Source organism: Centrocercus urophasianus, unplaced genomic scaffold (assembly GCF_019232065.1).
Source record: "Centrocercus urophasianus isolate 14NV4802_14NV808 unplaced genomic scaffold, USGS_Curo_1.0 seq_60, whole genome shotgun sequence".
NCBI classification, from domain to species: Eukaryota; Metazoa; Chordata; class Aves; order Galliformes; family Phasianidae; genus Centrocercus; species Centrocercus urophasianus.
In genome coordinates, this window is record NW_024885200.1 from 181,162 (window position 1) to 202,059 (window position 20,898).

Below are 20,898 nucleotides of genomic sequence, written 5' to 3' on the forward strand. Positions count from 1 at the left end.
CATCTTCCCCCCCCCCCCCCCCCCGCCCCCTTCAAAAAAAAGAACAACGTAAGCTCAGAAAAAAAGTTATAATAACCCGAAAAAAAAAAAACACCAACAAGAGTGCTGTTTGCATGAGCATACAGCCCAGGGACCAGAGCAGAAGCATCATCTTGCAGCAAGGCGGCTGTGAGCGCTGGGCAGGCTGCAGCAGCTCAGAGGCAGCCACGGCTTGGCGTTGCTTTTCTTTTCCTTTAGCTCCTTAAGGTAAATAGGTTTATGGCTTACCAGTGTTCATCTGAGTAAAAGTTCCCCTTGTTGTGGCCTACGTAAGACTGCTTCTGGCATGCTGCCCATGCTGCTAACCTCCCTCCCCACGCCACTGGTCTCGCATGGGTGCACTGCTCTGGGTGCAGTGGTAAAATGACACATGAACTATAAACGGCTGCTTCTAGAATGTGTTCATATATAACCCTCCCAATATAAGCTGCAGGATTTGTTTTGCTGTAAGGTATGTGCTGCTCTGGCAGGGAGGAGGGGGGCGTTTACGCTGAGCTATACTGGGTGACCCAGTGAGATGAGGGGCTGCTGAAATAACGGCAAATGGAGGAAAAGCCTCAACCACCTTGACCCACGTGAGCTCTGCTTAAAGGTTATGATATTGTGAATGGGAAATTCAGAATCAGACTGAAAAATGCAAAACACTTGGACATGAAGGGTCCGGACTATAATTAGTCATAGTTTTCCTTTTTAAATATTGCTTGCTTGTCTTGTTTGGAACTGGCTAACTCATCTAGGGTGGCTAAACTGGAATTTGCTGGGCTCTATCAGTGCCTGTTATGAGCTGCGTGTTGTTGTGGAATAAAGAATCGAGGAATTGTTTGTAGAAGCAGATGCAGACCCTGGGAGAGCAAAAGGAGACTTCTGGATGCTTGCAGTTGTGAACAGCCGGCTCCTGTTCAATCAAGCTAGATTGCTTGGGATCAGCTCATTGGAAGCCTCTATTCCATTGGCTTTGAACAGTACTTAAAATGCATTAATCCCTTACTGAGTGTGCTCAGAGCTTGAACAGCAGTGCAAGTTCAGAATTAAAAAGCATCTTTAAATAGATAAGGGCATGACTGGGCTTAGTCCAACTTTTCTCGTGGAGTAGTCTAATGAAAATGCTTGGCTTCAAGGAGAAGGGTGTTATGTACAAACAACTGTGCTGTGCTACAACAAGGCATGTTAGATTCCTCTAGAAATACAAGAAGTATGGTAAAATAATACTACGACTTTGTACAAAGTTGACAGTTTTCTGCATTAAACTTACGCTAAGATACAAAGAGTTTCCCAAATCAAAAAGGGGCTTTAAAGCTGATGTTGTAATCACCCTGTCTGTGAGCTGGAAGCCAGAACAAGTGGATTTCTGGATCTGCCATTAATTAAAATAGCTTTGGAGCTTTCCTGCCTCTAAAAATGCCTCTCCAAAAACTCGCACCTGTGGACTGCCAGCTTCTGTCCTCCCTCAGAAATACCTGAACTGTTACCTAAGCAGAGCAGAAGGGGGGAAGTACTCATTGTTGGGCCAGCTGCCCACCACCAGGAGTTCCAGACGAGAAAGCTGAAGCTGACTAAGGTTGCAAGTAATTGGAAATGTTGTTAACGGAAAACCTTTGACATGAACATCACTGTTACTCCACCTCTAATAACTTTAATACATTCTATGTCATAGTGAAGGCTGGCTTGTGCTGAATAAACATCTCCATAACCTCATTCATTAACAGATGAATATTTCAATATCTAATACTGTGTTTTAAAGTCAAGTAAACAGTACATTTTGGTGCAAACAAACTGAGTTATGGAATTACTTACATAGCATGAACATCGCTTGGTGGGTGTGTATGTGTGGCAGATGAAGTTAACAGCATCACTGAACAGTGTAACTGAGCCTGAAGACCATTTTGGCCAGGGTGTGAGCGAGTGCTATGTAAATACTGACTAAGTGGGGCATGAGATTTAGAAATTCAAAATTAGAGGAAAAGATCTCTTCATAGGGAAGCAAGCAACTCATCCTGTAGTATTATAAATCACTTGCTCTGCCTTAGAGAAACAAAACACCTGTTGTGAAGCTAGCAGAGAACTGCAGGGAAAAGAATAGAAGCAATTGGGAATATTTAAAGTGAGGTTTCTCTTTCAGTTCTCTTATGCTCTATTTCTGTTCCTCATGTTGCTCTTTAAGAACCAGCAGTAGCTGGGATGCCAGGCCACGTAGAGGCTGCCGGTTCAAAAATACATGGCTGTGTTCTAGAGCTCTTCTTGTTGGCAGCCCAGAGCTGGCTGATCATTGCTGACCTCAAGAACCCCAGTCCTCTGTCACTTTCTTTTGTAATTTTGTGTATGTAAGTACTGGGTAAACTTCTAAGCATCTGGAATAGGGCATATTCTGCTCTGATGTTACTTGCTGTTCCCTTTTAAATGAGTGAGCAACTTAGACTGGGCGAATCTGACTGTTTTGATCCAAAGCACAGAATGGCTTGGGTTGGAAAGGCCTTAAAGATCATTGGTTTTCAACTCCTTTGCCATGGGCAGGGTTGCCAGCCACCAGAGCAGGCTGCCCAGGGCCCCATCCAGTGATAGGGCATTTCTGGTATTTTTTAACAGCAGCAAAAAAGCTCACATGGGTTGTTTATTTGTTAAGTTTTGTAATTAAAGCATTCAGTGACACTGTGTCATTCTGAATCAGTATTTCACGTTCGATAGCATAGGTATCGTGTTTGACAGGCCTGCTGGTATGTGCTGCAAAGCGTCTGTATGTAAGCAAGAAGAGCTTAATTTCGGCAGGACCCAGCTGTCTGCAGCTGTCTGCAAGAGTTGTGCTAGTTGTCTTCTGTGGAATGCCCGTACTTAAAAGTTTGTGCCCAAGGTGTGAGTGTGGAGCCTCTTTGTTGGGCCAGGCAGTTGGTTTGTGCAGGAAGTCTTTCAGTGGTGTAGCTCACTTTATTACATGTGCCCTGTGGCACTTCTTACCTACTGAACAGAAATTCCATGCTATTTCAGTTACTTCTTAAGCCATGTTACTTCCTAAAGTAAAAACTCTGGCTGAGGTGTTTGTGAGGTGTGTATTCCAAGCTTAAAGCTTTTCAGTCTTTACTACTTTGAAAAGTGAAGCCATAGACTTAAATGTTTAATTGTGGATATGGCTTTGCAGCTTCAGCTTTGAGAATGTGGCCTTGGACAGATGTGGGGCAATACCTGTGAGCATTATTTTGAGGGCTTGATGAGCTTGTGGCAGGAATTCTGAGGGCACACCTTGCAGCTTTGCTTTTTTCACTAATGACAGCTTCTGCAGGAACGAAGCACAATGTTGTCTTCATCCCAGAACACATGGGGGATGTGAAATCTCATATTGCTTTCCACGTTTCTTTTATCCAGTAAGCAGGTGCAGTGTAGGAGCATCATCGATGTGATAATGCAGGTGATTATTCCGAAAGCATCTCCCATCTGCCTGGCTGCAGGGTTTGCATCTAACAGGAGGGTGGTTGTGGATGGGACTTTCATAGGGCTGAACAAGATCCTCATGTTCTGTCTGCAGGGTGGTGGTGTGTGCTGGGAGCTGGAAATGCGATCACTGCCTGAAATGGGGAGCTGAGGGGGGAGAGACATGAGTGTGCTGTGTTGTGAAGAGTAGGGATGAGTATGACAACCAAGATGATTCTAGTAGAGAGACTGGAAAAGAATGAGGAAAGATTTGAGAAAACTCTGAAGTAGAAGACCTAGCAGAAATTCCTGTAGAAGAGACAAGGTGGAGTCGAACAAGGGAGAGGAAGAAGAGGAGGAGGAAGTGGTTGCTAAGCACAGCTAGTAGCAGCACTGAGGAGTTTTAATTTACATCTGCTGTAATTAACCACAGTTCCATTCCAATGCATTTCAGGAATGGATGTGGCACATAGTTTTCCTTTCGGCTGTTGTGTTGCTGGTGCAGAGTAGGCTGAATTTCCAGCCAAGCGGAGTGGATTCCATTTATGCCCAAAGAACATCTTGCAGGCCCTGAGCAAACCTGTTAATAATATCGTTTGTCGTTGGAGGTGGCACTCCACTGATTGCAGGCTTCGTTGCAGTAGGCGAGGAATGCATTCTGATTCTGCACTGTCTGAAGCTGTTCACGGTAGCTGTCCAAGCGCTTGCTCCTGTCACCTGGCAGCATGCGTTGTCCCAGACACTCTGTAGTGCTGGGGCAGACCTTGACCTCATTGGTATGACCCACGTAGACTCCTTCTAAATCCCCGGGGGACTTTCTAAGTAGGGAAGGGGCTGATCTGTGTCTTGTGCGTTCCTTGTGTCTGGAAGCATGAGAGGCAGCTATGAAAAAGTTCCTAACATTCGTCTGAGCTCAGTTGTTCTTTGCTTCTTTGTGGGATTCCAGCACCACGTACTTGTGAGCTGCTTTGGTTGGTGTTGATTCTTCGGAGCAGGTTGGTGGCTTTTACATGCTGGCTTACAGAACACCGAGGTTTTATAGAGGCATCTTTCAAAGCCCTTGTGCAATTAAAAAAAACCCAAATAAACAGAACAATGGAAACCGGTGGCCGCAATTTCAGTTAAACAACAGTTTCCTACCCTGTTTTTTTTTTAAAAAAAATAAAAACAAAAAACAAAAACAAAAACAAAAAACTCTGAACTTAAAAAGCAAGGGAATTTGGCGTGCAGTGAGGGTGCGTGTTAAAGCCAAGCCCTGAGCAGCAGGAGTTGTGAAAGCTTAAAGGCAGGTGGATGTGGCTCTCTGTGTCCTCTGGAAGCACTTGGCCTTCCAGTGTAGTGTGCACATGGCCTCTGTTTCTATGGTTCAGGTTTGCTTAGCTTACAGTGATGCGTGACTTTTAACCATTGAAAGAATCCTCCTTGACTACATTTCCATACTATTATGCTGTCATTGCTGAAGATCTCTTTGAATGTTATTTGATAAGAAGGACTTCCTTAGGTGAGTTAGGTTGCTAGGTGTGTTCCAGAACTGCTTTTGGAACTTCCAGGACACTGAATGTAGAGGGCAACCTGTGAGCATTTATTTTCTTCCTGCAAAGTAATGGGTGAAACAGTAAGCAAACCTGGGCGGGCAGCCTGGTGACATGGCAGTTCTGCTGTTTGCTGTTTGCCACCCGCCTTAGTATTTCAGTGGCTTCCTGTATGTATTTTTTTGAATGTTAAGATAGATCGAAAGGTGGAAGATTGGTAAGCATTTCAGAGTTGATGAACAGAAAGAAAGTGTGGAGTCTTTAACAGTGGAAATTTTTATTTGAAGGCATTAAATAACAATGAATTTTTAGTAGCGGGTAGCAAGTGTTTTCCAGCTGATTTTTCTGAGCCTCTTGGGCAATCCATCATGGTTTGTTCTTCTGTCTCTGACTAGAACATGGATGAAAACGAGTATTTCTCAGAGGTCGTTGCAGTTTAACTTGGTGTGCAGCTAAGTGTACAGTGCCTAGATTTTTTTTTTTTTAAAGCAAAATCCAACAGATTTTGTCTCTTTTTTGCTTGTAGGTTTATTCTTCAGTCTAAAGGAGTCATTCATAATCAGCTTTTAGAGAAGCAGAGAATAGCAGAAGAGAAAATTAAGGAATTAGAGGTAAGTTTTTGGCCTGTAAAGGTGATGAAAACTTTGAAGGTCAACAAGGTACTGTTTGTTACATCCCTTATTTTTATGTGATACATTCTCAAGGATTGTAACTGCAGGGGAGCAAGAGGGCTGTTGCGAGTAACCTAGAAGTAATTTGTGTGCCTTGGATTTTTGCTAGGTCTACAAGCTTCATGAATGTTAAGAAAGCAGATAGGGACTAATTGTTCTCTCTATGTCCTGATATGAAAACTGGATGTGAGGGGTTCAATTTAAATTAGTAGGAGCTAGCTTTAAAAGTATTTAGAGGATGTTTAGAGATTACTTGCAGCAGATAAATGATGGGAAGCTCTTTGCTCTGAGTATTAAAAGTTTATGTTGGGACAGGATAATTGCACAAATTCAAGGAAGAGAAATCCATTGAGCATTTCCAAATATGTAAAAATTGCGTTCTATTCAGGAAGCCTGTGAGCTAAAAATGTCTGGAGTCTGGGAAAGTATTAGGAGGAAGTACCACATACACTTACCCTGTTCTTAAACTCTGCCCAAGACATTTACTTATGGCTGCTGTTGAAGGCTGGATCCTAGAGAGGATGGACTGTAATGATGTAATCAGAGTACTCCTGTGTTCTTATGGAGGGAGTGCTTATTGAGGCAGAGAAGAATGCCTGAGGCACATAAAGTAGTGTCCATGCAAGTTCCAGCTGTTTGAACAAGCTATCGTCTGAATCTTAAGTATCTTCTAGTGGCCCCATGAACACTTTACAGTTCTTTGGAGAAGGTGTTTAGACTTATTGGACTTCTTCCAAGGCCATTAGTATTTTTGTTCTTAATGCTCCTGAAATAGAATTAATACATAACCGTTTTCCTTAGCTTTTGGAAATGACAACAAGGAAAGGTTGAATTTCATCAAGCTGCTTGTCAAATCTGTTAATGTTTTGGAGAAGGTGAGTGTGCAGACCAGGGAAGTAGGGACAAGCAGCAATAGGAAGTAGGTGCTCAGACAGGACTGTGCAGCCTCTATTGTTTCCTACTTACACTACAGCAAAAGTCAAGTTGTGTTTTTTTAATTTGTTCTTGAAACCAATTTTGCCATGGGAACTTGCGGGTTGTGTTACCTGCCATGTTTTCTGTATCAGGTAATAAGAGGTTTTGTGTATCTGGCCACCAGAACCTTTTCTACGCAGGGAAAGTAAGTACTTCACGGATAGGCTGTATATGCCACCCAGTATTCATGCAGACAGGGCACAGTCATTTTTATGCTTACGTGGTTATATGTGATTGTATCCTGGCTATTCTGGGACCATCCCTAAAAACAGTGGCCTTGAGCAAAACCAGCGCTGTCACTGAAGTTACAGAACTTCATTGCAGTCTGCCTGCATTTGGAACTGATTGAGTGTGTTTGACAGTTTTGGCCACTGTAACCTTCAGCTGTGCATCTCAGTTTCTTCCTGTTCCTGATGGAGAATAATCTTACCTCCTGAACTTTTAGATAGCTGACTTCAGCAGAATGGATGGAATTCACCCCCCCAGATTATAACCTTTGCCATTCTTGCCCCTCAGCCTTGGAGGTGGTTGCTTCACAGATGTGTTTTTACTGTTTTGTAGCTCCATGTTGCCTCAGGTCTCTGGTTATGGCCACTGAATTGCAGTTCCCAGCAATTGTCTCAAAAGGTTGTAAGAGTGGGGAGGTTATTGCCACGTAGATTGTTTTTCTATCTAACTATAGAAAGTAAGGTTCAGATTGCTGAAACATTTGACAGTTTCTTTTAAATGAACATTCAAGTCCACCTTTTAACTGGTTTCAAGATGTCTGGCAGTTTTGTGTGAATAATATTCCTTGGACTTGGGATTCTCTAAGGAAGAGGATTAGATTGACAGTTCGCTGAAAAATAAGATTTCAAGGGAAATACCTGAGTCCACTTATCACAGGAGTAGAGGATTTTGCTCTTCTGAAAACAAGTTGTGACAGGAGAAAAGAATGTGAAACTTTGTGACCTTGTGCTCCCACTACATGGTTGTAAAATAAATGTAAGACCAAGATAACCAGGTTAAAATATCCCTTCATCAGTTGTTCAAACTGGAAAAAAAAATTAAAGCTATTTTTCACATTAACTACCTTATTTTTCATTATACGTAATACCTTACTACACTTTGCACAGTTGAATTAAGCTGGCCAGAGTAACCCTCTAGTATCCATGCAGTGTGACTCACCTGGCTGCTCTCACAGCATGAGCTGGAGGCAATTGCATGGTGCAGTTACAGAGCTGTTGCCAAGGTACTGTGAAATGTGCATTTTTGATACGAACCTGAATTTCAGAAATGGTGTCACTGGTAGCTCAGTCCAATTCTAGAAGAGTGCAGCATAAAGTTTGGGTTCACAGCTGAACTCTTCTCAGCAGTATAGCAAGGAGAACTCTTGGCAGTTTGTGAAAATGTGGACTTTTGTCTGCTTTGGAGGTATGAGCTGGGTTTCCTGATACTCACAGTTGTTAAAATGAACTTTGAAAGCACGAAGGGGTTTTGCCTCTTCTTTCAGAGGTTTGTTTCTCTCTCCTCTTTCCTTTACTCCCCTCTGTTGTGTTTGCCTGTTGTTGAACACCTGCCTTGTTTCTTTTATGTCAGCACCAAGAGTGGGCTGTGACACTGCTAGCCTGGTTGTCCCTGCTGCTCACCTCACAGCAGGGCAGTGAGGACGGCCAGGGCCAGCTTTGTACAGAGCTGTGAAAGCAAAGCTTTGCTGGAATATGCACTGCATGTCCTCTGTGAGTGGAGCTATGTGAGCATGGCTCTGAAAACCCAAAAGGGTGTAGGTATGTACAGACAAACAAAGGGGCAGACATAGTCTGTCAGTCAGCACACAAAATAGTTTTATCCTTCTTTTAAGGGAGGAATGTATATATGCACGTGTTTAGCAAACTTAACTTCACACTCTGTGTATAATCCTTTGGAATCCAAAGGGACTGTCTAGGCTTGTTTACAAAATGCATGTTTGCTTACAGGCTGGGCCAGTGAAGCTTACTAAAGCCTTCTTGGCACTTACAGAGGCTGAATGTATGAGTCCATGCCATCACATGGGAAGCTTCCTGCCTAAGCGTAGCTATTGGATTTTTCCAGTCCTGATAATATCAAATTCTTCTTGTGTTTCACAGTGCAAAGGGTATGTGTAAATCTATTTTGAAAGCATTCTAAAGGGATGAGCACTGACTCTTTTTAGCTCAGCAATGTTTGTGCAGTATTAAGAGAAAAACCAAGTAATGTTTTTCTTCCCTTGTTTTTAAGGAAACATGATATGTGAGGGGTGGAACAATGCTTTGTTTCAGGAAATGTTATCCGTTTCCATTGTAGAGCTAGATGGGTTCTGTTTTTAAATGTGGCATTTTAAAAAGAACAAACTCTGATATTACAAAGACATGGAAAATTGATTCTTCGTTAGGGGTGGAGAAAGTGATTATTGCCGTGTGTTTTCTCTGATAATATCTGATAATCCCTCTCTGTCCTGCTATATTCAGCATGTTTAGTTGTCAGGCGTTGTCAGACTAAATTTCTAAAAATAACAAATAAGGGGGAGGCTGTGCTGGGCCACGTTGTTGACTGTGCCACTGAATTTAGCTCCTTCTTGCAAAGGGCAACCTGCAGCTTTCTTGGGGAATTGGATTTGGTTTTAAGCTCTGCCTGGGGCACCGCTGCGTGCCCGTATCCCATGCAATTCTTTATGTACTTCTATGGAGTCTGAATGTTTAATGCTGTAGGGTAGGTTGGTTTCTTCTCTTTCTGTCTGAAGTTGAAAATAATATGAGGGAACGCATACACAAGTGCTAGGGACCTCAAAAAGAATTTCTAAGTGTCCAGTTGTCCCATCCCATGCAGAAAGCTTCTTAACCTTTGTTCATGATTGGAAAAAAAACTGCCTCTTGTTTAAAGACTGGTCAGGTTTGGCAGGACTGCATCGTGCTGAAGCTAAGATGCCACTGAATTGTGGTACTTTGAGGTGCTTGGATGTCAGATGTAGCAGTGGGTCTTCCCTGGTTTGCCTGCACACACACCTGCTTGCACTCCGGCTGTCCGTTCTGTGATGCTTTCTGGGGCTTTGGAATGGCCTCACTGCACTGGTGTGATGGCTGCATCCCTGTTCTTGCTGAGCAAGCAGGGTGTCTGCTGGCTGCCACAGCATGGTTTTCCTTCCCTGGGGCAGCTAAGGCTGAAGTGAGTGAGGTGTGTCTGGGAAGCAGTGCCAGAGTCTGAGAGCTGGTGCTTTGTACTCAGTGTAGGCATGGCCTGCTCCGTGGCAGTTCTCTGGACAGTCCTTTGGTTTTTGTGCTGAAACTGTCCATGTGGAGGCCAATTCAGAGGGTAGCTTTAATGATGTGCAAACAAATTTCTTGAGGTGTGTGGGATGTCCTGTAGACCATTGATGACCACCAGAAGGTAACAGTTTTTTGGCCGATTTCTTCCTGTGATTTGCAGCACAGGAGCTCTCATCCTATAGTTGGAGTGGATAGGCCAGCGCCCAGGAATGTGTGGTGTGCTTCTTAAATAAACAGGGGAAAATAAAGAGTGCTTGTATTTGGCTTGTAGGGGGAAAGCTTCAAGAATAGCCCTCTATGATTTAGCCTAGAGCAGATTTTGCTTTGGAAGAGTGTGTTTTTCTCTATTGCATTGCTGGCATATATCCATGTGCTCAGGATGTGATTTAAATGTGTTGTCACGGCAGCCCCTAGCTTCTAAGGACAGCCCTAAGTACGCATATAGAAGATGTCAGACCCTGGCTTGGTCTCAGTCTTTTTGGCATTATGGCCTCATCTCCTCCAAGGAAAGCTGCCATGCTTCTGTCCTTGTTGCTCATCCAGCAGCCTGAATTATGCTCGAGAGCTTCATGGCTCTCCCTGGCCATGAAAAGGCCTTGGATCCAGGATGAAAGCTTCCAGAGGTAGCTTGTTATCAGCATGGGGGCATCCACAGCTGCTCCCATAGGAAAGCAGAGCACAGGCAGAGCTGTTGGCATGCGTCTGTTTTCCACCAGCAGGCTTGTTGTGAAGAAAGCAGTACTGAAGCTCATTTTGTTTTTTTCCTGTAGGCTGTCTTATAGCGGAGAAGAATTTTTCTTCTCCTTTGAAAGGGGAAATAACCTGAACAATGAACAAAACCAACCTTAAATGTAACATAATGATGAAAAGGTTGAGAGTGTTGGAGCTAATGCTCTTGGGACAGAATCTTCTTAATGGAGAAGTCCTCTGACGCTGAACTGGTGCCATACAAATTTAAGGTAAATATTGGGTATGGGTAATGCTGCTCTAGTTCTTTCTGTCTCTTGGATTGATTCTGCTGGTGGGAGCCCAAGCAGCATGCTTACCCCTTGCTTCCAGGGCTCTGGATGGATCTGATGACTTCTTTCTTTAAAGCCTCAGAGCCCATCTTAAAGATTGCTTGTGAAAAGTGAAGAAGGCAGTAAGAGGGTTTCTTTCTTACAGCCTACCTTACGTGTATTTTGTGCTGTTTTCCTTCTATCCAGATCACATAATTTCACTCTCAGGTGAATGAAAGTTGGTTGTGTGCAGTTCGTGTCCTGTAGCTTTACCAGGGAACAAATACTCTTTATTAATTGCAAGGAAGAGGTTGTTTTTTTTTTATACTGGTCCACATCCCTATGCTAGATTTGTTAGATAAAGGTAGATATGTTCTCTGCTCTGAAACTTACTTAACAAGTTGGTCATATGTTAAGTAGTGCAGAAGTCACCAGTTGCAAAATGCCGAGTTGTAACCTCACAGATGGAGGAGAAGGAAAATAATCACATTTAAAGGGAATCCCCGGCTCTCAGAAAGGATCTTCCACCAGTTCAGATGCAGAATGGCTTATGAAAACTCCTCTTCCTGTTTTTTGTGAAACGTGATTGTAGGTGATGCTCATTTGGGTAGAACGACCTGAATTTAAAGCGTCATGTGTATGATGCACACAGGGCTGGGGTTTTCATTTGCAGCAGTCGTTCGCAGCACAGTTTTCAACCTTCCCAAATTTTGCAAGGAACGAGTTAATTAGTAATCGTGTTGCTCTTTGTTGCGCGACGTTACTGCAAAGTAAGCACACAAACTAGATGAAAGGGCAAAGGCCTCACGAAGGGGGAACCAGGATTTGGCAGCTTTTTTTTCTCCCTGCTATTCCTGCCTTTATTTTTTGTTGGATAATCGTAGATTATAAAGGCAAGATAATAATTAATATGTATGTTGATTGCTTCCTTTAATACCCTTCAGAACTTTGTTACAGAGACACTTTCAAAATAAGTTTTATCCCAGAACTTACTTTGGGCTTTTTCGTTTTGATCTGACACACAAATCTAATGGAAAAAGCTTTTCACAGCACACTGTGCCAGTGCGTTGGCATTCCTTTGTCAGTCAGGGGAAAGTGAAGAACATTACGTGCTAATAGAAAGCACTTCTTCCTCTGTCTAAATGGTTTTGTCCATCCAGGAGCATGCGTTTTGTCATCAGGATCTGAAAATGTTGCTTGTTTCCTCTGCTTAGCATTGAGCTGCTCTTACGTTATGTTACATTACATTGAAATCATTTGAACACCAAACTGATAGATAAGTCTTTCTTTGTCATTTTAAACCAGGGTCTGATTCATTGTCAAAGCTCTTCTTTGTACTTAGGGCTGTGGAAATAACCAAAGCAATGAGCGGAGCTGGATGTGGGTCCCTCTCCAAATTCCTCCTTGCATGAGTAATAGTTAGTCACAAACCCAGCTCCGCTGTGCCTGCCTGAGTCACCCGGCCCCGAGCGGTCGGTCCTTGCTGCCCTTTGTGCCTGGTGATTCCAGGGCTCTGGGCAGGGGGATTACACGTACCTGCCGCCCCCATCTCCTCTGTCTCCCCCGGGGAGAACAGGAAGCGATTATTTGGAAAGCGTGCTGCTGCGTGTGGGAGGCCTGACCCAGCCCTGAGTCAGCTTTGTGGAGCCACACCTTGCTCACCAGGTATGCGGGAGGCTGTAATGACTTCCTGCTGGCCCTGTGCTGCGTCGGCTCTCTGCACTGCTCTGCCCAAAGCACGCTCCTGGGGAGACTTGGCCGTGTTCTCCCTTCTGCCTGTGAGCCCGCGGGCATTGGCTGGGGGAGTGCTGGCTAGTCAGGCATTCATTTCTTCCGGTTGCTGACTTTTTGGGTCTTCTACCTTTACAGAAGTAGTTTTTCTTCAAAAATAGCCTCCTCTGGCCTGAACTGTATGAGCAAAATGGAGATGTGGTTTGGCTTGTACAACAGCCGTGATGCTAGCAGGTGCTCTGATCTGCCACGCTGGCTCTGCAGGAATGTAGAAACTGAAACACTGAGCGAAGGAACTTACCATGTTTTGCAAGAGGCACATTTCCTCCCAGGCAGAATGTGGGGATTTCAGCTCCGGGGTGAGTTTCCTCCCCAGTTCTCTGTCATGAGGCTGCCAGCAATGTGGTGTCGGGCTTGGAGCAACGTGTCTGAGAGATGTCCTCTAGAAGTGTGATTTTTCCAAGAAGGAGTATTCCAATAGGAGTCTGCACTGCAAATATATTTCTGCTGCCACCTACTGAAATGTTCCCATCAGCTTTCCCTGCTAGCCACCTCTGGGGTAGGGTGCACAAGTTCAATGGAACAATCCATCATTTCCTGATCACAGAAAGCACCTGTCTCCACCTCTAATTAACGTGCTGCCATGTGGCTGACATGACAGTTATGTGTGGCATGCCTGGGCTCTGTTGCAGAGGGTCCTTGAAGTTGTTCCCCTGCCTGTTACCTTGCCCCTTCTCTTGGAGACCTGCCTCCCTTGGTACCACACTGGGAAACAGTGAATACTTTCTCAGGGCACGTGCGCCTCAAAGCACTGCGGAGATGATGTTGGAAGCCCTGCTGGCAGTGCAGTAGGTAGGACTTGCTCGGGATGGGGGCAGGTTTGTACCAGCATTTCTTAAGCTGAGCAGTGGGCCCAGGTGAACCTCACAAAGTTCAACAAAGCCAAGTGCACAATCTACACCTTGGTGCCAGCAACCTTTGCTATCAGTACAAGTTGGGGGACAAAAGGATAGAGCACAGCCCTGCTAAGAAGGACTTTGGGTTACTGCCGGATGGCAGCTGGACATGAGCCACCACTGTGCCCTTGCAACCATAGCCTGGGTGCACCCAAAGTGGCAGCCAATAGGACGAGGGAGAGGATCTGCTCCTCTGCTCTCTGCTGTGAGACCTCACCTGGAGTGCTGCATCGGGACAGGGGCTGTTCAGCACAGGAGAGACGTGGAGCTGTTGGAGCACATCCAGAGGATGGCCCAAAAATGCTCCCAGGGATGGAGCACCTCCTTGTGAGGATGGGCTGAGAGAGCTGGGGCTGTGCGGATGGAGAAGGGAAGGTGAAAGTGGACTTCTGGTATCTGAAGGGGCTGTAAGAAGGAAGGGGACAGACTCCTTAGCAAGGACTGCTGTGGCAAGATGAGGGAAATGGTTTCAAACTAAAAGAGGGGAGACTTAGATTAGATATAAGGAAACAGATTTTTATACTGAGGGCAGTGAGGCACTGGCACGGGGTGCGCAGAGAGGCGGCGGCGCCCCGTCCCTGCAGGCAGCCAAGGTCTGGCTGGATGGGCTGCAAGCACTGATGGGCTGCAGGTGTCCCTGTGCTCTGCAAGGGCTTGGATTGGATGGCCTTCGGGGGTCCCTTCCAACGCAAACAGTTCTATGATTCTAGATCTCCTTTCTAATAGGTGGACTGTGCTGCTTCTCTCTAGTTCAGGCTTGAAAGTGATTGAGTTTCCCCATTGCCTCGTGGAAAGAGTAAGTGAGGGAAAACCCAAGGACATGAATCATTGCTTCTCCTCCTTGGTGGGTGGCATCATCATGCTGCTGTCAGTGGCTGTCGTCAGGAACCAGCTGTGCTCCTTTCCTATTGCAGTTCACTCTTAAGCAAACTACAGGCAACTTCCTGAGAGCAATAACTCGGCTGCGTGGAAAGTCTGAAGTGCATCTAAATATTTGGTGGTTGCTGTGTCATTCCCAGTGTCAGTATGCCACACCATTCTCCAGGGTGAGGCCGCGGGGCATGGGGCTGCCCTCTGTGCTGCCCATGGGCTTTTTGTGTCTCTGCTGCAGAATGGCTGAGTGTTGTTCAGGAGATCCTCCTTATCATGGAGTTTCAAGTGCAAATCTCATTGGGCACAGCGCATCTCTTGAGCACAGTGAGACCCTGGGCAGGAGAGCTGTGTGTTGTGGCCTGACCCCACGACAGCCCTGTTCCTCTGGAGAAGGGCTCTCTGCAGCTGAGGGTGCATTCCCTGCTCTATCATGGGATCTGCTTATCACTTTCCCAAAGAGTGTGCACAAGGAGACTGCAAGGAATGCAAAAAATGACCTGATTTAACTTTAGGGATAGTGAAACTAAGCTAGCACGTTTATTGAGACTGTCACAAGATGAGTTATATCAGGGCACCTATTTGAGGCACTGCATCATGCCTGAAGACTCCAGGGCATTCTTCCGCAGCAATCTTCTTCTGTGTGTGGTAGAGGTGTGCCAGGGAGGGCTCTGGTAGGGACCTGAGCGTGTACCATCCTCACACATTGGGAGGGGTAGGAAAGGAGTGTTTAAAAAAAAAAAAAAAAAAAAAAAAATACAATGTGAGATTGCACATCCACAGAGCCATGTGTGTTGGAAAAGGCCACCCCCTAAAGTGGGCTCCTGAGAGGGAGCATCCAGTGGGTTCCGAGTATCTCCAGAGAAGGAGACTCCATCACTGCTCTGGGCAGCCTGTTCCAGTGCTCTGTTGCTCTCAAAGAAGTTCTGTTGGTCACCAGAGCACCGGGTCCTTCTGTGCAGAGCTCCTCTGCAACAGCTTGGCCCCTAACCTGTGCTGATGCATGCAGTTATTCCCCCCCAGGTGTAGGGCCATACTTGCCTTTGGTGAACCTCATAATTTTTCTCCCCACTCAACTCTCAGCCCATCCAGATCTCACTGCAAAGCAGCATAGCCTTCTGGTGTGTCACCCACTGCTCTGAGCTTTGAATTGTCCAATATCATTCCATTGCTAGATTCTTCAATTTGCTGGAGATGTTTTTATTTGAGTTTAGTCACCTCATACTTCTAGTTGCAGGCTACTAATTTACAAGCTGGGGTAAGGAGGCAGAAGTAAAATTTGAAGAGCAAAAAAAGCAGAAATTGAATGATAAACTGCTGTTTGAAAAAGGGTAGCACCTGTGAGTTCTAGGCATAGTGCAGTCCAGATAAATACTAGCTGCTGTCCTTTGGTTTCTTGCTGAGCACAGCAGTGCTGTGCTGTCTGTTGGAGCTGAGCATCCTGGCCCCAAACTCCTGCATGGAGCTGACAGCCCTGGGCAGCACTCCGAAGGCGGCTATGCCCCGAACATGGTGCTGTGTGAATATGGTGCTTTGATCATCTGAATCTGATCCACAAGGAGCTGATGAATGTTTTTTTTCTTGCTGTGGAATCTGTGGATGCTGGCTCTTTAATGTGACAGGAATGCGCAGTCTGGATGTGTCATCGTGGACAAAGCCTGGCTGCTGCTCTCAGCGTGATGCAATAGCGGCGGAGGTGGGAGGTTTATGCAGTGTCAGGAGGTCGCTGCCTACATCTGCTAACCACAGTGGCCGTTTTTCAGGGCTGTGACCTGCAGGTGTATTTGCCCTAAATCCAGAATTTCCGCAGCAGCCGCTGAGAGCACATAGCGTGGAGCTGAACAGGGAGCAGACTGGGAGGTTACCTGCAACAGGGAGCAAAGTTGAAGCTTTGGGGTACTTTTGAAGTACTTAGGGCATTGCTTTCATTGTGTGCACAAGCACCTGGGCACAGACCTGCCCCTGTGGTGCAGAGTGGAGCCTTGAGGGTGCTATCTTCTCCAACCCCCAGCTGAGGCTGGGCATTCTGGTGCTCCGGGCACTGGATGCATTGTGCCAGGTTGGCACGTGCCATTCCTAACCCTTGCCCCATACACAGGGTCTAGGAGGGCTGCAGGAGTGCCTTGAGATGGGGAAGGGTCCCAAGAACTGGAGGGTTGGGGTGAGCAGGGCCTGGGGGCAGCCCAGGAGAGCCCCAGCATGGCTACAGGGGCACTGAGAGGTGCAGGGAGGACTGACCCTGCGAACAGCTTCACGAGCAGGAGGGATGTGCTCTGCTATCTGGAGAGCAGGTCTTGGCTGTGGGTTTTGACCCTCTTTCTTGGTGCCAGGGAGCTGTTAATGGTTCCAGAAGGCAGATTTAAGTGAAAATATTTTTTAGGGCTAACTTTTGGAGACATCATGAAGTCTGTGGTTTGCTTTGCTGCCAGTTTCCTGGTTGGGAAGGAGAACTTTTTGGCTATAGAATTAGTGTAAAGAAATCATGAAACTGCACACTTGGAAGCATTAACTGCACTGGCTTTCTCCAACTCTGCTTTCTATCAACTGCTATCCACATAGCCTGGGCCTTGCTAGCTGCAGTGGCAGCAGTGGCTGTCTCGCATGTTCCAGCGGGGGTGGCAGTGCCCTTCTGTGCAGGGGAGCAGCTGAGTGGGAGGGATTGAAGCGGCTGTCTCTGCAAGGGGTAGCTGAGGTGGAATCTGATGGGTGACAGCCTGAGGGTGAGGGTGCAGGAGTTTGTCCTGTTCAGGAGCAAGGCAGCTGGTTGGATTTCAGTATGCGTATTGAGGATGCTGCCCTCTTGGAAATTTGTTGCTGCAAATCCTGTTATGTCTCTGAGTGCATTCAGTCGCCTTCTGGGCTGCCTCCTGCTCCTCCTGCAGCGAAGGCTTCTTCTGAGGCTGTAGCCTCAGGTCATTCCTCCTTGTGTGAGAGATGCTAGAAATGTTGATCACAGCAGCAAGACAGTGTTTTGAATCTTTGGGAGTGGAGAGCAGCTGACAGAAATCAGAGCTGGAGAAAGTGCTTCTAAAACGCCAATGCATTTAATGCCTCCAAGTGTGCAGTTCCATCATTCCTTTAATGCCAGGCAATATCAGGTGCAGGAATTGCAGAGGTGGAGACTGGGAGGCTGCAGAGGGCGTTCCTTGCACAGCTGGTGGCTACTAGCAACCCAGCAGGGCCAGCCAGGCTGGAATGGGCTCAAGGATGACTTCAGAGCCTTGATGCCAGCCCCACACGGCGGCCTGGATGGGTGGGGATGTGTCAGCCCCGCTGGCTCACAACACTGCTCCCCGGGAAAGAGCATCAGAGACGCTGAGTTTCCTGTCTAGACCCCGGTAATTGTGGTGAGAAGGCAATTGGTACAAGTTCCTGCTCCCTCTCCTGTGGTTACCTAAGCAGAAGCCATGCTACAGCTCCACAGGAGGGAACACTTTGCTTCTGCCCTGCATCTTGGAAATACAAATCCTGGCCTGCTCAGGGCTGCCAGTGTCCCCAGCAGCACAGTGCTGTGTAAGGACACCGTCCTCATGGCAGCAGTGTGCCAAGCCTGGTCCCTGCCTGAGCCCCTTGTGCTTAAGAAGGAGGGGCTGGAGTTCCTGTCCCCAGACGTGGAGTCCCTCAGCGTCATGCAGAGCAGCATGAGAACAGCAGTGGCTGGGGACGTCCTGCCCTGCTTATGTATCAGCGCCAGCAAGGCATCCGTGCAGGGACCCACGCTGGGCCGCCTCCCAGCAGCTTCCTGAAAAGCAGCTCTTGTAGCAAGAGGCATCCTACGTGTCTGCGACCACAGCAGAGAGACAAGGAGCCCTTTACTGTATCCCCCAGCCCTAGCTGTTGTTAACAACCTTTACTGTTTAAATGAAAGTTCTTCAGTGTTTAGAAATGGGAGCAGAAGGGATGTCCTCACGGCATGGGAATTTCAAGCGGGTGTACAGAAGAGTTGCAGTGGGTCAGCTATGGGAGTGCGGATGGCAGCAGGACTGCACCGTGTGTGAATGGTTTTGCTTCTGTGTTACACAACCCAGCACCCAGCATTCTCACAGTGTTTAGTTGAGACCATTGGCAGAGCACCCCCTTGGCCTTTTTTGTCACCCTTTGCTGCTGGCAGTCCTTGTCCCTTGGCACATGCCCAGCCCACCTGGCCTTCCACTAGCAGCTAGGTGCCATGAGCGCAGGCTGGCTCCAGCTTTTGGTTTTACATCACCCAGTTCCCACACCATACCTGAGCCCTGCTGCTGCCCTGCTCCAGTGAGGTGACGCTGGGGGTGAATGCCCCTGACTGCACCTCCTGTGCTGGGAGCAGTGCAGCTCTTCTTAGTGCTGGTGGAATTCGGAGGTCATTCACATCGTACCGGGTTCCTCTGCCTGTGGTTGGGAAGTGGTTTGATGGAGATGTGCCGTTGTAGCCCAGGGAGCAAACATGCCGCGGGTGCATCCAAACCAGTGTGGGCCAGCAGGAAGAGGGAGGGGATCTGCCCCTCTGCTCTGTACTATGAGACCTCACCTGGAGTGCTGCATCCAGTCCTGAGGGAGACCTCAGCACAGGAGAGACATGGAGCTGTTGGAGCAGGTCCAGAGGAGGGATGGAACACCTCCCTAGGAGGATAGGCTGAGAGAGCTGGGGCTGTGCAGATGGGGAAAAGAAGGCTCTGGGGGAGCTGAGAGCGGGCCTTTCAGTATCTGAAGGGGCTGTAAGAAGGAAGGGGGCAGACTCCTTAGCAGGGACTGCTGTGTTAGGACAAGGGGAAATGGTTTCAAACCAGAAGATTTAGACAGATATAAGGAACAAGTTCATTACAGTACGGGCAGGGAGGCACTGGCACAGGGTACCTAGAGAGGTGGCAGTGCCCCGTCCCTGCAGAAAGCCAAGGTCAGACTGGATGGGCTGTGAGCACTGATGGGGCTGTGGGTGTCCCTGTGCACTGTAGGGGATGAACTGCATGGCCTCTAGGGGTCCCTTCCAACACAAACGGTTCTGTGATGCCTCAGGCTGAGGCCCACCTCCTGTGGTGTTAAGGATCACCCTGCTGGCACCCTCCAGCACCGGGCTGCACTGCGTTCATGGGGACAGCCCTTGAGGCATGGGCGGGGCTGCCTCGGGAGCATGGCCCGCAGTGGTTCCAGTGGGCTCTGCTGAAGCACCAGGCACTGGTGTGCCCTGCACCAGGGGCAGTTCTGGGACAGCATGGGGACAGAAATGCGTTCTGCAGGCCTGGCACCCATGAGAGACTGTTGTGTCTGTCGTTTGGAAACCCAGAGAAAATAGTCAGGAGAGCCAAGTGCAGATTTTCCAGTCACCTAGGAGAACCCAGACTAGCAGGAAAAAATGCTGCCTGTTGAATTCCTATCTTAGGATGCACAGCTTCGGTCTGCTTCCCTGCCAAGCCTGGGATAATGAGAGATGATTAAAGAAACACACACGTTCTGTGGTGACAGCTGGGGATTTCTGAACACACAGCAGATAGAAAGGAGGGTCTGGTTTCTGAGGATGCCTAGCTGGGAAAGAACCTTCTTAACCTGAGTGTGAAGGGGTTTCAGTGGCACTGATGGCTGCACAAGTTGTGGTGCATAAATTAATCTCTGGACTCCAAACATGATGGGATCTCATTTCCTTTTCTTTATTGCTGCAGTTAATTTAGCAGACCCTTTGTAGCTCTGCTGTTGATGCAGCCCAGCAACTCTGAGGAGGTTTCAGAGGGAACAAAATTCCTGTCTATGTGACCACAGCCCAGCCAGAAAGGCAAAATGCTGGCACTTCCAGGATGCGTCTGGGAATGACTTCCCTCCTGGGGAAGCAGCATGTCCTGCACCCTCAGAAGTGCTGGGGCTCTGCCCTGGACGTGCTCCCTGCTGCCTATGCCAGGCCAGACATTAACTCTCCCCTGGGTTTCTGTCTTGCAGCAGAAGAAGTCCTACCTGGAGCGGAGCGTGAAGGAAGCAGAAGATAACATTAGGGAGATGCTGATGGCCCGGAGGGCGCAGTAGATGTGAGTTCCTGTTGGGCCACGGGTGGACCTGTGCTGCTCTCTGGGTGATGCTGAAAGCTCTGCTGTGATGGCTGTTACCTGGCAGATCTAATAAAATCCTGCTGCAAAGCCCGTGTTGGCTCACTGTGTCTGCTGGCTGCCTCTGTCATATGGCAGCTGCCTTCCTTGCTGAGCTTTGAGGAATAAAGGAGGGGCAGGACTTGGGGTGGGTGCCCTTGGGGACATCCTACTTTCCTTGTGCCCATTGGTGGACAGTGTGATCAAAGCAAGCTTGCACCAGTTGCATCCCACTTCTCCCTACTCCTGGCTGCTGTTAATGGGATTTTTCAGTGGTTTCCCACCAGCAGCTTGTTGGGATGTCACTGTGGCTGAGCTGCGCTGGACGGGCGCGATGCTGCCTGCCTTAGCACCATGCCTGGGCGCTGGCCATCTGCCCTGTGCAGTAAGTGTGAGACAGCCCTGCTGTTGGCACTTGTG

The 20,898-nt window shown here is 47.5% G+C and overlaps 1 protein-coding gene across 1 annotated transcript in view; it reads left to right on the forward strand.

Annotated features, from left to right (window-relative positions):
• The window catches only part of PFDN1 (prefoldin subunit 1), a 28,850-nt gene extending 8,318 nt beyond the window's left edge, over positions 1-20,532 (forward strand). Inside the window, exons 3-4 of the mRNA XM_042836442.1 lie at positions 5,497-5,581; positions 20,336-20,532. Coding sequence (XP_042692376.1) covers positions 5,497-5,581; positions 20,336-20,419 — 169 coding nt within the window. The 3' untranslated portion in view covers positions 20,420-20,532. The remainder of the gene's footprint in view (positions 1-5,496; positions 5,582-20,335) is intronic.
• The last annotated feature ends 366 nt before the right edge of the window (positions 20,533-20,898 follow it).